The sequence below is a fragment of the Pelodiscus sinensis genome, chromosome 5 (assembly GCF_049634645.1).
Source record: "Pelodiscus sinensis isolate JC-2024 chromosome 5, ASM4963464v1, whole genome shotgun sequence".
Taxonomy (NCBI): domain Eukaryota; kingdom Metazoa; phylum Chordata; order Testudines; family Trionychidae; genus Pelodiscus; species Pelodiscus sinensis.
Window position 1 is genome coordinate 52,708,773 of NC_134715.1, and position 15,797 is coordinate 52,724,569.

General features: G+C 41.4%; 1 protein-coding gene across 8 annotated transcripts in view; it reads left to right on the top strand.

Moving 5' to 3' along the window:
• Window positions 1–15,797, top strand: part of ARHGAP10 (Rho GTPase activating protein 10) — a 270,200-nt gene that overhangs the window by 23,569 nt on the left and 230,834 nt on the right. The window contains exon 1 of one of the 8 annotated variants that reach the window (XM_075930010.1): window positions 2,529–4,774. The exons of the other annotated variants lie outside the window; for them this stretch is intronic. Within the exon in view, the coding sequence (XP_075786125.1) occupies window positions 4,732–4,774 (43 nt within the window). The 5' untranslated portion in view covers window positions 2,529–4,731. Of the gene's footprint in view, window positions 1–2,528; window positions 4,775–15,797 lie in introns of those variants that run through there. 8 annotated transcript variants of the gene reach the window in all.

Below are 15,797 nucleotides of genomic sequence, written 5' to 3' on the forward strand. Positions count from 1 at the left end.
GCATTCTGTAAATGAGCTTTTTCTGTATAATAACTTTTTTAACAGTTTCTGTGTCTGTACTTCAAAAGTAAGCTTTTTAAAAGTTCTCTCCCTTAATTATTAGCTTTTATTTGTATTGTAGAAACAATACAAACTTTGGTGTTTGTATATATGGCACTTTGTATACATACAAATTGTTTTTTCATAGATAAAGATAACACAGTCATATCAAGTTGCTTGGCACGTAAGTAAACACTGGATGTTGGTGAGAAGAAAGTGAATAGGTTTTTTTTCCCCTTAGTCCAAAAAGACTGCAATCATGCAAGTGAGAAAATGACCTTAGGCAAAAATTTAAAAGAAACAACTTAAAGATGCACAGCAGAATTTTCAGAATGTTGTGTTTCAGTTAGATCCTACCCACATCAGTCTTTTTTCCCCCCAGATGCATACATTACTTTCCTATGCCTTAAACATGTATGCCTTTTCCATATATCTGATGAGGATGTTAAATATCGATTTACTAATCGAATAGTCGTTTCATTTGCTGCCAACTTTGAAACACTGCTTGCGGCCTGGGGCCAGATGGGGTGTCCTCAGGCTGCATGCGACATTTCCAAATGGCAGCGCCACAGGGAGCCTGGGTTCAGTTGGTGACTCCTGTTTATCCTGGGCTCCATGCGGCACTGCTGCTTTGAAATGCTGAGTGCAGCCTGATGCTGGGCTCCCCACAGCATTTCAGAGCAGCAGCACTGCACGGAGCCACGGGTCAACAAGGGAGTCCCCAGCTGATCCTGGGCTCCACGCAGCACTGCCACTTTGAAAAGCTGCAAGGAGCCTGACGCCATGCTCTCTGTGGCTTTTCAAAGCGGCAGTGCCACGTGCATCCCAGGATCAGTGGGGGAGTCCCCAGCTGATTCTGGGCTCCCTGTGGTGCAGCTGCTTTGAAATGCCACGTGCAGTCTGTGGACACCTCAGCTGGCCCCAGGCTGCATGTGGCACTTCAATGTGGCAGCACTGCGTGGAGCCTGGGGTCTGGCCCCATGCTTCAGACAGCACTGATGCTTTGAAGTACCTCCTCCTCTTTACCCCCCGCCTCCTCACTGTCTCTTTCTGAAAGAGGCAGCAAGGGAGGGGGCGCAACTAGTCGACCAGCATGTTGGCAATCCGATAAGCATTTGCTTATCAGATAGTCAACTAGTCCTTCACATCCCTAATATCTTGGTTATGAAAGTTTCCCTTCCCCAGCTCAGGTGTGCTTATTGTAGCTGAAGCAAGGAAGCCTGTGAATATTAATGGTAACAGAACTGCTGTTCCAGCTCTTTCTATTAATGACTTTTAAATTATAGAATTATAATTCTGTAAGAGTTTTCCTCCCCTTCTACATGTATAAGAATATAGCATATATCCCAGTGTTTGCTGTGCCACCTTTCTCTGGTCTCAGTTCACACATGTTGCCTCAGTTTCCCTTCCTTAGTAACCCAACAAAGACTTTCAGGTATGCAGTGGCAACACCCTTTCTTGGGTCTTTGTTTATTGATATAAAGTTCAAAAGGAATACAAAACTTTTGGCTCAGATGTTTCCTGAAGTCACCTTAACTGGCATTGCCTGCCAGCCTGTGTTGTGGCCTTCCAGCCTGGTTCCTAGAATACCATTGTCCTTAGTAAATATGAAGCACATATGTCTCCCCAGTATTATCAAACAGACTTTGACAGTCTGTTTTCTTAAATTTCAGACATTCGTCAGCATACTCTGTTCAGTTTCTCTGCTGAGCCTCTTCTATCTTGTCTTTGGCGTTCTTGCTTGCCTTTATTATCCAGGGCTTCTTGGAGCCTGTCTTCTCCTTTTGGAGAAAACCTATGGCTGCCTCTTATATCTGGTTCTTCACAGCCTTCTCTGATCTTCCTCCAAAGGTTTAATTTAGCTTGCCTCCTAGCTTCTCTCCATCTGGGGAGGTGAGCTGATTGTAGCACAAGTAGAGCTGGGACCCCTCTCCCATAAGTATTCTAACCATTCTGGTTTATAGTGGAATTTTGCCAGTCAGACATACTAATGTACTTTACCCTGAACCACATTCTGATTCTGCCTTCTTAATTGGATGAATGTGCAAACTCTAACCTTTAAAATGTCTGTCACAGGCAAATATATTTTCAGTGGCAGATTGAAGGGATATATATCTATATTTTACTTAAGGTAACTTTTTATAGTTGGATGGAAGAAGTTTTTTGTATAATTGACTTACAGGGTAGCATTTTGCAATATGTAAATATGTTGGACTGTATTTCAGCACAGTCACAGTCTAGCAACTTGTTGATCATCCACAAAGATCCAGCAGTTTAAATCTGGAATAAAGAATTTGCTTCTGTTTTTCATGAAAGGGAGACTGACTGAAACTTAAGTGTTTTTATAGTGTTAATATTTTATACTTGTGCTCTGTTAACAGGTCCGTACTTTTTTTTTTTTTTTTTTAGTTTGGGAATACATACTAAAAACTTCATTGAAATATATATTAAATACAGTATTCTATAGCTTTCATTTTTAATGGCAAATTTTAAAAAAGGAATTTACTATATTTCAGATATATTCCAAATTAATAGAGAAAAACATCAGGCCAATTTAAGATCTCAATAATACATTGGAGCTCTTTTGGAAAGATGATCTCTGTGGGTCCTCTTCAAAATATCAAAGACCAACCAAGTCCTACCTCTTATTGTCTTCACAAATCCATATTTTGAACTTCAAGCTCAAGTTAAGCTTATGAAGCTAGAATTTCTATAATTGCAGATATAAAGTTCTAATATTGAACACAATTTTTATGGGAAATGTAAAAAACCATGAAATCATAAGAGCATGTGAAAGGAAGACACCATATTAATCACAACAATGCACTTTCTTCAGGAATAAAGAAGGAAAGACATTTTATCAGAATAACCTGTTTGTCTCCTCCTTTTTACTTAGAAATCTCATCTCTAGAGCTTAGTTGCTCAGGACCATAACTGCCAATGAGATGTTATAATAGGTAACAAAACAATGTTTTTTGGAAAATAGCTACCGTACTCAGTGCAATGTCAGTCCATGCAAGTCAATGATTGTTTCACACATTTGCATCCATGGAAAAGCTTGGGGACTGGAAAAAGGATGGGAAGTAGGTTACTAATGAAAAAACTATCAATCTGGAGATGCCACTTTCTTGATATGCAGCTGTTGTTAAATATGGTTATTTAATTAAATGTAAAGCTTAGTAGAATAGTAAGAAGCAAATACCATGTCAAGCTAATCTATTGTTCAGGGTTACATACACAGTGCCATCTTAATGAGATGATGCTCATGGAATTTTTCAAATGAAACATTTAGTCATAAAGCTGACATTTTAGTTTTTGTGCATCTCAGGTAACTGAAAACTTGACAGTATACTTAGTGGCCTGCTAGCCAGTGATTATGGGGCAGCGATTTATTGAAAGGCTTGTCAGCAGAAGTACAGGCCTTGCTGACCTGCACAGGATCTGTTACTGTGCCCTTTTCCAGGGCCTTTACAAGTACATTGAATGATGTGAAGGATCTTGTCAAGCTTTGTGGTAATTAATTCTGACATAGCTAATACCTGAAATGCAGGCATGGCAGTCGTGTTGAAGACATGGCTTTCTAGCAGTGAATGTGTTTGTGCACAATGAACTGGTCACTTTGCTTAGAGAAAAAAGGAAAACCTCTAAGAATCCTACAAAAATAGCTGACTTGTCCCATGATGAAATATGGTATTAACTTGCCATGGTTGCATTTTGTTAATTGGAGATTTGCACATTTAATTAAAAAACAATGGACAGTTTCTCATTTGTAAACAAAACTCTGCATAGTTTGACAGTACATCCACTATAGGTTGATTAAGTTAGCAGCAGCTAGTGGCAAGAGCCTAGCCTCCTCTTTCAGTAGGGAGTTCTGATATGGGCACACGGTAACATTGTCCTTCAGAAAAAAAAAAAAAACAAATCAGGAGGGAAGTGTTAAACTGGTTATAATGTTATATTCTGTCTGTATTATTTAATCTATTACATACTAGTACTGCTACTACTAGTTTCTTTTAATATGACAACTAAGTGTCAATCAATGACAGTGGAAAAAAGGTTAGCAGAAGAAAACATCTAAGCAGGAAAAGTGGGCAAGAACATTGGCAAACTTGGTAGCCAAAATCACAGATATTCTCACCATTTTTATCAGACAGTGTTTCCTACAGCAGCCTAAACATCTAATTTCTTTTGTTTTGGTTAAAGAAATGCAAAGCCCATAAATGTTGGCTTCTAACTGAAAGCAATACCAACAAGAATTCTTCTGTTTCCTTATCTCTCTGTCACACAAGTTGTAGGCAGAGTTTGAGGTGAAACAACTTTAACTGTCAGCATTCTCTGGGCTAGGATCAGCTGAGTGGATTGCTGAGTAAATTCCTATAGTCCAATAAATCTTGAAATCCAGTAAGCCCCTAAAAAGCAACCTGTCACCTTGTGACCAGTTCCTTTGTTTAGTTTTCCCTCCCTACATTTTTAGTTGCGCCTGTGCCTAAAACCTCCTTGAAAGTGAATCCATTGCTAATTACTAGGTGGGTCTGCAGCTGTCTGATATAAACTTTACCTGCTCGCTTGGTTTACGCACACATTATTCTTCATAATATAAATCTAGCTGCTGGTTTACTCTGAGCATTGTTGCATTACACAGGCAGCCAGAGACTCCTTCGCCCTAGCTTCTGGTAGATTAGCTATACTTTGATGGAAAGTGTTGGTTCTGGTTGGCTGACCGGCAGTGCTTCAAGTAAGTGGAAGATAAATGGGAAGGACTGATTATGCTGCTGTTAGTGGTGTATTGACTGAGTCTGTATGGCTGTAAGGTAAACATAGCTTTGTTTATGTTGTATTTAAACTGAATCACAGTAACTGGTGTAATTATTGTAAATAATGCTTTGATTATTATGGTGTCTCTTTTGGCTCCGCTTTTATCTTATTTCATCTTCTCCCCTGTCTCCATGATCAGTTATAACTTTTAGTATATGTTTAGAGTGTAGATTTCTCAGTGACTGAGAACTTCCCTTCTTTCTGGGATGTAAATTCCATGCACACAAATGGTTCTTGAAATTAATATCCTAGCAAAATGATTTAATTCCACTAACTTTGTTTTACTACTTTCCTTTTGGAAATCAGAACCATTCTAGGTATGAGTACAATGACAGAGTACTTGATACTAAATGAATCTCAAAAAAGTAAAATAATCACATCTGTGGTGTAGATAAAGGAAAATTACATCTCAAAGTCCTCATCTGCAATCTAACTGCGGAAGAAGAAATATAGATGTTTGTAAGGAGGTACACTATATTAGTGATACAGCATTTTGGTTGTGAGATTAGTAAAAAGAAAAAGTGGTCAAAGTAGGTATGTTAACGACTAGTCGATTATTTGATAATCAAATGCTTATCGGCTAGTCAGTCGACTAGTTGATGCCCCCTCTTGCTGCCTCTGTCAGTGGCAGCAAAGGCGGGTGTGGAAGGGACATGAAAGCAGCAGCATTGCACAGCTGATCTGGGGCTCAGCTGACCCTGGGTTCTGGGAGTACACAGCTGATCCCAGGTTCTGCAGAAAAGCTGCACTGGAGCCCAGGATCAGCGGGGGACTCCCAGCCTGGCTCCATGAGGCATTTCAAAGTGGCAGCACAGCATGGAGCCTGGGGCTGCGTGCGGAGTTCCGCATTCCTCCTTTAAAATGTACAAGAGCCCCAGCGGGAGGAATGCGGAAGTGCCTATCGACTAGTTGAGTAGTTGATGGAAATTCCTGTCATGTGGTTCGGCTTTTGGATATGAGAGGAGCCAGTAAAAAACACCTCAGGTAGGCTCTTGTTAACTTTATTATGTACAGAGTAGTAAAGGAGAGCAGTGCAAGATTACACAGATCTATTTCAGTACACAGGATAGGTAGCACAGATAATAATATAACATCTAGGACAAATACACAAGATACGTAATTTTAAGGATAGGGATATACATGTACTTATTTCTATAAATCACACATTGTTCCACCACTAAGACCTTACGATTGTCAGATGATTATCAGAGAGGAGGTAATAGCCTTGTTGTTTCTCCACGGGCAGAGGCATCCACAATGTATTGGTCGGTAGGAACAAGCACAGTTTCTAGTTGCAGCGAGTAAGGTAGTGGGTACTCTTTACCCAATTCCTTCCACTGCTATAAAAGTAGGTGTAGAAAAGATAATCGAAGTGAGACTTGGTAGTTCTAGTAAAATCTACCAATTGTTTACGTATTGTATATGCCCTTATTTGGGATACCGCCTGCTATTCAAACTATGCTATACTTGATGGACACGTCTGTGGCTGCATCGGTGATTTTCACTTATTAGAAATGTTACGTACCAGTACCAGTTACATACCAGTTACTCCCAATGTTCTTGGTATGGTTTCACTATACCAATACTCCCTACACACTATTGTTTAAGGCATTCCCTCCTTAGCCTGGCCTACATGCTTTCATGCATGAGACTTGAATCAGGCCTGGTTTGCTTTGTTAGAAGCCGCACTTTGGTCAAGGCAGCCATTGTTAGTCCGGTTAAGGCAGGGCTGGACAATGCAGATGATGTTGTTCTGGTCAAGAGGTGGTTGTCCAGGCTCCCCTACACATACTTAGGTCAAAGACCCATACCTAGAAAGCTTTACAGGAAAGTATGTTTATTGGCCAAAGTATGTTTAGCTTTGTCCAGTCCTGACATTCATGTTGCATAGGCGTCATTCAGTAGTTTATTTTTTTAAATTAAATGTTAACTCTAAATCTTCAGCAATTTTATATTATGAAAGTGAAACTTAATATCTGAACTCTTTCTGTGATTCTAAATGGCTGTTGGATGCTTGACAGCTGCAAGTCACTAATGCTCTGGACTGAATTTGAACTGGTGACCTAGAGTTGGAAATCTTCTTGTCTAATAGTTGAAGCTATGTAGATGTCAGTTTTGTCAGATTTTTTTCACATATTAAAACTTACTATCTCTAATTGGCTAATAAATATGCTTTTGACAGGCTTACTCAGTGCCCAGAAGGGCTATCTGGTGGATGAATGTGGTTCAGTAGGGTAGAAAATAAAAATGTCCCTGCAGAAATTCCACATGTATATGTTCCCATTTGGGGTTGCAACGTTGAACTTTCTTGGATATTAAGTGAAAAATGAGTGAAAAGATGAGTAACGATGATTATGATAAATATCTAGCTCTAAATTATTGGGTCTTGCTTCCATTAAGATAGTTGATTTAAAATGAGTGACTAAACAATATTTGTTAAAATAGCTTCTGCTTTTTAATATTTTTATATTGCTGTACATATTGAACCCCTCTAATGCAGCAACATCCATGATCTGGCATGATTCTAGTTAGCTGAATGCCCGCTTATCATTGGTGTGGCCAAATTTCCCATGGTATCAGAATGTTTGATATAGCCACCAGTCCTGGTTCTCAGTGTTCTGTGCTGTTGTTTAGTTCTAATTGATCTCTAAATGTCTTCTAAGAGCCTACTATGCAGTCAAAGTGTCTTTAATGCTGCTACACAATATTGACCTCCTGTGGTCTGGCTTAAAATCTCTGGATGGGCACTGGTCAGGTCCCGAGGGTGCTGGACTAGAGAGGTTCAATCTGTAATACCCAAAGGCCACAATCAGGATTATGCAAGTGCTTGTACAAACTTTGATACAGAGATATGTCTTAAATTTGAGACGCTTTAGTTTGAAAAGTAAAATAAACAAACACTTTGGACCAGTCTTTAATAACAGGTTGATGTTTTCACATATCTTGCAGCTTCTTGGTCAGCGTATTACATGAAACACAACAAGAGCAGTGAGGTAAACATTATGTAAACTATCCATTTTTTGTAAAACTGATTAAGGTTATTTTCATTATAATTATGTTATGGTGAAATATCTCTGGTATTTCATTATAAAAACACCTGTAACATCTGTACAGCTAGAAGGAAGTTCAGATATTTGGGCCTATCTACTTGGAAGGCCCTCGGTACTATAGTACGAATGCCTCACAATCATTGATGGGTTTCAGAGGGGTAGCTGAGTTAGTCTGTAACAGGAAAAACTTAAACAACAAATAGTCTAGTAGCATCTTAAAGACTAACAAAACATGTAGATGGTGTCATGAGCTTTTGTGGGCACAACCAACTTCTTCAGATGACCGGAGTGTTGGAAGTTCAGATCCAATAATTGATGGATCTTCCCAACACTCTAACAAGGGAAGCAAGTATTATTCCCACCTATGTGATGGGGGGAACTGAGGCACAGTATGATTAAGTGATTTGGCCAAGAACTGTGCCTGAATTGGTAACTGAGCTCGGGCCTCTTGAGTTCCAGCCCAATGGGCTATCTGCTAGGCTAGCTTTTTTACCCAAATAAATATATTTTAGTTTCTCAGCTGTTAGGTTTGGTCTACGCTACAGAGTGAAGTCATCATAAGGCAGCTTATGTCAGTGTCTGCATTATGGCCTTGCTCCTATCAGTGTTAAGTGCCCTACTGCAACAGTTCTCAACTGCCAGTCTGTGGACCGGAACTGCTGACCGCCAGGCTTGAGGCAGCTGCTGGAGCTGAACCACCTCTTTGCGGCAGTCCAGCTCTAGCAGCTGTGGTGGATGATTTTGCCTGGCAGTGGCGCTGGAGCTGAGGCAGAGCAGGAGTCACTTCCCTTCCTCCTCCACCCCCCCCCCCCCACCCAGATAAGATGGCAGCCCTACCAGGGCTCGCACCCGCCTCTACCTGTGATGGCGCGAGATGTGCTTGGGGAGGGAGGAGAGAACGCACGGTGGGAGAACTGTGACTATGTATACGTGTGAAATGCAGCCAGTGCCGGGCGGAAGGACACAGTCACATTCTTGGGCCAGCCACAGTAAAGCAGGAGGCCCTCTGACCAGTGATGGGGAACACACTTTATGGGAGAACAGGTAGAGAACTAGATGTGCACTGGTCCATGGTGCAATAATAAAGCAGCAAGGGCCGGTGACACAGCATGTTCCATGCACATTCTTGGAACTGAGAACACCCACTGGGCTGAGCCATTCAAGGCAGCAGCCCTGCTCTCAGGAGCTTTAAACCTTTATCTGAGGATGACTCGAGCTTCTGGCTGAGTCAGTGCAGGAAGGTGAGATACCAGCCTGTAGCAAGGTGGATCAGATCAGCAAGGGGAACCCCTTGCTGGGTTACAGTAAGCTCAGTGAAGCATCCAGAGGCACGGTGGGAGTGGGACCACTGCCCGGTACCAGTTCTAGTGACATTTGTCCATAGGTAGAAAGGAAACCAAGAGGGCTATTGCTGCTGCTTCCATGACCGTTGTTGTGGTTTGCACAGGGGGGTGAAGGGTAGGTGAGGCTTGCCCCTGCCAACATTACAGCTACAGCCCATATTCTTTCCTGAGGACTCTCACCCCTTCAATACCCTGTTCTAAGCAGATCGCACTCCCAGTAGCGGCCCTCGCAGTGCTTCGTGAAGGTCGAGACACACAGGCCACCATGAAAGAGGAATCTTAGGCCACTAATAAGGTGCCTTGTACAACTTGTCTTCGTTGTTGGTTTGGGTGTTTTTTTGTACAAGATGTCTGTCTGAAAGGATTCCAAATGACATTTGAACATGCTTTTACCTAAGAAAAGTCCATATAACAAAGAAAATACATCTGCAAATATTTCCAAAATTTCTTTAAAAAAATCAATCTGATCTAGCAATAATAGTAACACGCAATCAGTTATGGTAACATTTTATGCAGGTACAATGTTACTGGTCTGCTGAAAGTTTGTGAATGGGTTTGCCGATCCATGGTGTAAAAAAGATTGGGAACCATTACCCTATTATTCCAATGTAACCCCATTTCTGCAAGAGGCATAGGCCTTATAGAACCATGAAATTGACAAGAAAGCCAGTTCCCCAGAGGGGCTGCTTCCAGGTCTTTGCTTTAAGCTGGGCAGCTACCATCTGGGTTCCCCACTATCCATTGGGTGCCCTGCTGCTCTTTGGATTCCAGGTGTAAATCTACACACTGGAGGTTAGCAGGGTTTTCAGCTTTCTAGTCACAACAAACTGAACACTTATGACATGCTCCCTTACCCCTGACCTCTCCTTGCTCCATCCCCCTCCCTACATTGTATGCTCTCCCTGACCCTCTCTCACTTTAACTAGGCTAGGGAAGTAGGGTTCAGGATTTAGCAGGGGTTGTGGGCTGCAGGTAGGACCAGAAATGAGGAGTTCAGTGCACAGAAAAGAGCTCTGGGCTGGTGTAGGGAGTTGGAGTGTGGGGGAGGAAGGGAGGGAGGTGGACTGTGGTTGGGGATGTGGGCTCTCGGGTGGGGCCGGGGATGAGGAAGTGCAGTGTTTGATGTGTACGTATATATTGAATGCTTGCTCTGTGTGTTTGCATGTAAATAAACATGTTTTTAAAAAGTTTGTGCTGTGTAACTTATCAGTGTGCTTTGTAAAATACTACACAAAATTCAGCCAGTTTAAGAAAGTTGAGTAATCAGTACACATTATGGAATGCTTTCAACGACTGCTTCCCATTCACTTAAAATTCATCCAAAATTGCGCTTAAAGATATTCCAGGTACAGTCAGCTGTCCTGGTTGGTTGCATCATAACTAATTATGTATCTTCATTGTCTGTATCCTGTTTGTTCTTAAGTAATTTTTGGTTATGGCTACATCATTTGAAATTTACTTATTGTTGGGTCAGCATTATTCATAATAGAAAAAAGTGTGGTGATTGTATTGTTTTACTGTAGGTGGAAGCTCAATATCTGAAATCAGCATGTAGATTCTTCTGAATCCAGCTTTTCTACATTACTATTACAGTGCTCTGCTTTTTGTGGTATTTCCAATAGTGTGAAATGTGTAGCTCACATCCAGAAGGGTTATGCTGCTTCTACTATGGGCTGAACAATTTTTTTCTACTATCTGTATGGTTTTGTTAGGGACCTACTTTGGTCCTAGAATAGCTGTTCAAGTAGCAAATCACTTCTGTGTCATTTGTTGGAAATACCCTTGTTCATGTGAAGGGGTTGCAGAAATGTTGCCAGCTCCTGCGGAAGGATGAGTGGGCGAGGGTTACAGTTAAACAAGTGAGCTTATTGTTTTGCTTTGGATACCCAACCTGACTATTTGAAATATGCAGCCTTTCTGGGAAAATAAGACTTATTCAGCCATATATTTGTAGTGCTTGATTATGTCACAGGAAGGAGTGTGGTAAGCTGGTTGCTGGTTGCTTTAATTTTTTGATGCCTTTTTGAAGTTCCTGACTGTGGCATACTACTACAGGCCCAGCCCTAGGGGAAGTTAAGCACGGCAAATGCCTTGGGCCCACACTGCTGAGTATTCACCATTCACCAGCCAGGCCCGGGGCCCCACTCCCAGTGTCTTGCCTTGGGCCCCGCAAACTCTTTGGCTCGGCCTGTACTACTGTATAGAGATGTGATTCTCCCGCCTACCCCCGACCTGCTCCCCTTTTCGTCTTTTGCTGTTACTTTTGGTCTTTTGATGTAACTATAATCAGAGCTGATTAGATGGAATGGTTTATTCAGTTTTTAGAAATGTTTTTGAGTACTAGTCAGCTTGTAAGAGCCTTGTCTCCATCATATGATGCACATCATATTTAAATAAGTAATCTTCAAAACAATGTTGTACAGAAACTCCCACTTAGAAAATTGGCCAGCCACACCCTCTAATAGCTATTCTTTTATCTATTCCTGAGTCATCTGTTTAGGTCTAGTCTTATTTTGGAATGCTTGCTGAAATTGAGCAAAGAGGGAATCTTTCAACAAAGGCCTTTCTCTGCTTATGCACTTTCCACTTATATTTTAGCTTTCAGTCCCATGTGCAGGGATTATCTTCTCAACTAAATTTTCTTCTTTCTTGACATGGTAACCACTTAGGAACTGCAGATAAACTTAACAAGTACAGGTTTTCTACCATCAGAACCTATTGCCTTGATGGAAGTTGTTTCTGCTATAGGAGATGTATTTCTTGTCATCTCACAATATGAAGTGGAGATGATTTGCTGCACTTGTATTCTGTTCTTCCAGTAAGTGTGAAAATTTGACATACTGCTTTCAGATGAGTCAATTTATGGGAAAGCTGTTTTTATGTTCGGTGGCATGGGCTCTGAGTGAATTTAATACGTTATCCAAACATTCCATATATTTGTGGCAAGGAGTGCTGGTTGAATTCAGCTATTATCTATGTCTTGTTTAATTGGTATTTTCCAGTTTATTACAAAGAAAGTTTTCTTTAAATGTCTTCTAATGTTTTACTACTTTTTAAAATTGTACTTAATGTATGTAATATGAGACTATTAAAATGACATAAACAATAACTTAAATTGATTTGCCAGAGTGACAAATCTAAATCCATAATAGTAAAATTTTAATGACATTCATTTCATAGCTGCTCATGTGGGTTTTCAGATTATCTTCAGAGAAGTCATGTTACTTCTGTGTGACATCTTTTGTCATGGATAATACATACTTGTGTGTGTGCATGTGAACATTTTGTCTTCTGAAGAGTCAGAGGTATCCTTTAGCTTGTGATTGTCATTTCTGCTGGGATTCCTCCCCCTTCCGCCCCAAAATATTCATTTCAGATTTTTTGTGTGTGACCCTCCCACCCCCCAAGACACTCCTGCCCCATCTTTCCCTGTTTCATGAAAAGTACAGGTTGAACATCCTTTGTCTGGGACCTGAGTGGTCCCAAACAAGGAAATTTGCTGGGCCAGGGGAGGTCAGGCCTCCTGGCTGCTGTTCCGGGAGAACCCAGAGGCCTGACCTCTCCTCTGGCCCACCTGCCTGGCTCTGCTCCCCCCAGCCTACTCATGGGGCTCTGCTCCCAGCCCCATGCAGGGTAGCAGCTGCTCCTGGGGTTCCATTGCCCCGTGTAGGGCCACTGCTGCTCCTGTTCCAGGGGCTCCCTGACCCCGTCCTCGTGGGATGACAGCCTCTCCTTTGACTCACTACCATCAGGCCACTGGCCCTGCAGGCTGCTGATGACCAGACGGACTCTGCTCCCAGCCACTCTCAGCCTCTGTGGCTGGGGCTCTGTGGTGTTGCTGGGCCACGGATGTTGTCGAACCAGAGAGTCCCGGATGAGAGAGGTTCAACTTGTATTACAGTCCTGGATCAGCTTGCTCTGTAATAACCAAACACTCACAGGCACATCACATTTTTGTGTGTTTGTGTCAGCTGCTATGTATGTATGTAGATTCTGCAGCTTAGGTCCTCTTATTGTTCTGTAGCCTGATTGTTCGTGTCAAAGATAAAATGAGTCAGGGTAAATATGATAACTAAGGATAAGACTTCTTGACAGCTGTCTCACTTCCTGAGAAATGAAGCAATAATGCAGAGAGGGAGGATTTTTATAGTGGGCTGGGGAAGAGAAGATACGTAATAAGCACTGATAATGGGAGTTGTTTCCTCATTATGAATATTTTACAGTTGGTTAACACAAATAAGATAAACAAGAGTGATCAGGTCTGCCTGCATCCTGGGCTGCCACACCTTTTTATGGTGTCTGCTTCCTCTCATGGAATTAAATTGCCACATGCCTGTGCTCTGAGAAGGAATAATGTGTCAGAGCAGCAGTTCAGGAGCTCAGCTACTCCTTTTCTTTGTGGCTCATTGCATAAAAAGAAGGATGGAGCTTTTAGTCTTTGAAATGCTGATTATTGCCGTCAGTTCTTAAGGCTTTGTCTACACTGGCAAGTTTTGTCTCCCAAATCCCTTTTTGGCGACAGAACCTGGAGAGTGTTCACATTGCAGTGCAACCGAGACACTTTTTGGGGGTTTTGCATGAATTGATGATGGTCAACATCATAGATCTATTAAAAGAGAAGAAAGTCCAAAGTCAAGGATTTGAATATTTGCTTTTTGTAGCTAGCATAATCTTATTCCTTGGGTCACTAACATAAGAATGGCCATAGTGGGTCAGACCGACTGTCCATCTAGCTCAGTATCCTGTCCTCTGATAGTGGCCAATGCTTCATGTCAGGTGCCCCAGAGGAACAGAACATGTGATCATCAAGTGATTCCCTCCCCTGCCTTTCATTCCCAGCTTCTGACAGAGGCTAGGTACGTCACTGATGGCTCTCTCCTCCATGCATATTTTATTAAAATATTTCTTCCATCAATGTCAAACTGGATCTTTTACTTCTTATACCATATAATATATAGACTATGTAATTAACAGCTGGTAAACTCTCTTTGAATAGAGTTCAACAACATCGTGATCAAAATTGTTTCATCCTACAAGCTCCACAATTCAGAAAGAGGTTTGCAATTAAGCTTTTTGCTCTTGGTCACTGTATGGTGCTTTAAACAGGATGAGGCCAAACACAAAGATTTCACATGAACAGAGCTGCAACAGTAGGAGTGATCTGTTTTGTGAATGTACACAGCTTTTGCATACCACTTCCATTAAGTTCTAGATTGCCCCCAAATGCAGTGATTTTAAATCTATTTTTCTGAAGAAGATGCCCCTTCTTTCCCCTTTGAAGGGCAGAAATATGTAAATTGTCTTGTAAGCTACTCAGTGTGAATACTGTTTGGAAGCCATGCATCATAGTTCACTCATTCCTGTAGCCCGGAGAACATATTAAAGGAGCAGAGGCAGCAACAGCAGAGTTCTGTTTTTATAATAGCGTCCATTGAACTTGTCATTGGAGTGTCTGTCTTCCAATAAGAAAACTGTTAGAGATGGGGGAAACAAAGAGAGAAGTGAACTGTAACTAAATCAGGAAGCTCCAGTTTAAGGCCTAGAAACTGGGTATCTCTTCCCATTACTGCAGGACACAACCACAGCAGTGAGACTCTTCAAGAAAAGAAAATGAATATAGGCCCCGAGAGCAGTAGCAGCAAGCCTACCAAGGCCATGAACCACAGAGAGAAATTAAATGTATAAGAAGAGGCATCTTATGAAGGAAACCTGGAGCAGTGGCACTATCATTTCTTTCTGGTCTCCCTTTCCTCCCAAATAAATGACACATTTTCTGTTTAAAATTAATCTTTGTAACTTTTTAAAAGTTTCTCACTGTACTGACTGCCTGTTACCTTTTATTCTATTACTTTCCTTTATCCTCAAAACTATAAAGAGAAAAAGGATAAAGAGATAAAATCACTCAAAAAGCAGTATTGTAGTTCTTTATTCCAGGTTGCTTTGTGTGTCCTTGTTGTGATGGAGAGTGCCGTTTTTAAAAAAACCCAAAATAATACTGTAGACATGCTGGAATATTTTATTTCTATCCTAATTGGAAGCTAAGGTTTTGTCTACATGTCTAAAATTAAAGCGCAACCACAGCAGCACTTTAAAGTGTAAGGTGTTGCCATGGCAGGAGTGATGAGAGTCTTTCTAGAGCTTTATGTAAACCACCTCCATTAGTGGGGAGTTAGCAGTGCTGGGAGCCTATTTACACTGGAGTTTTATGGTGCTCTGGGGTATGTTTTTTTTTTTTTTTTACACACCTGAGCCAGAAAGTTGCAGCGTAGTGAAGTGGCAGCGTAGACGTAGCCTAAGTAAATGTCTGTTACTGAAACTGTACCAGTGTACCTATGGTACCATAGTCATTCTGATATAACTTCATGGGGTAGACTCATCCTGTACTGATGGAAAGTGTTTTTCTATTGCTGTTGGAACACCACCTCCCCAAGCGATAGCGGTTAGTTTGATGGAAGCCACCTTCTGCTCTAGAACAGTGCCATTCCTGTGGAGGAGGATTGAACTTGATGGTGGAAGTCTTGGGTTGTTTTGTAATAACGTGTCAGTGCTT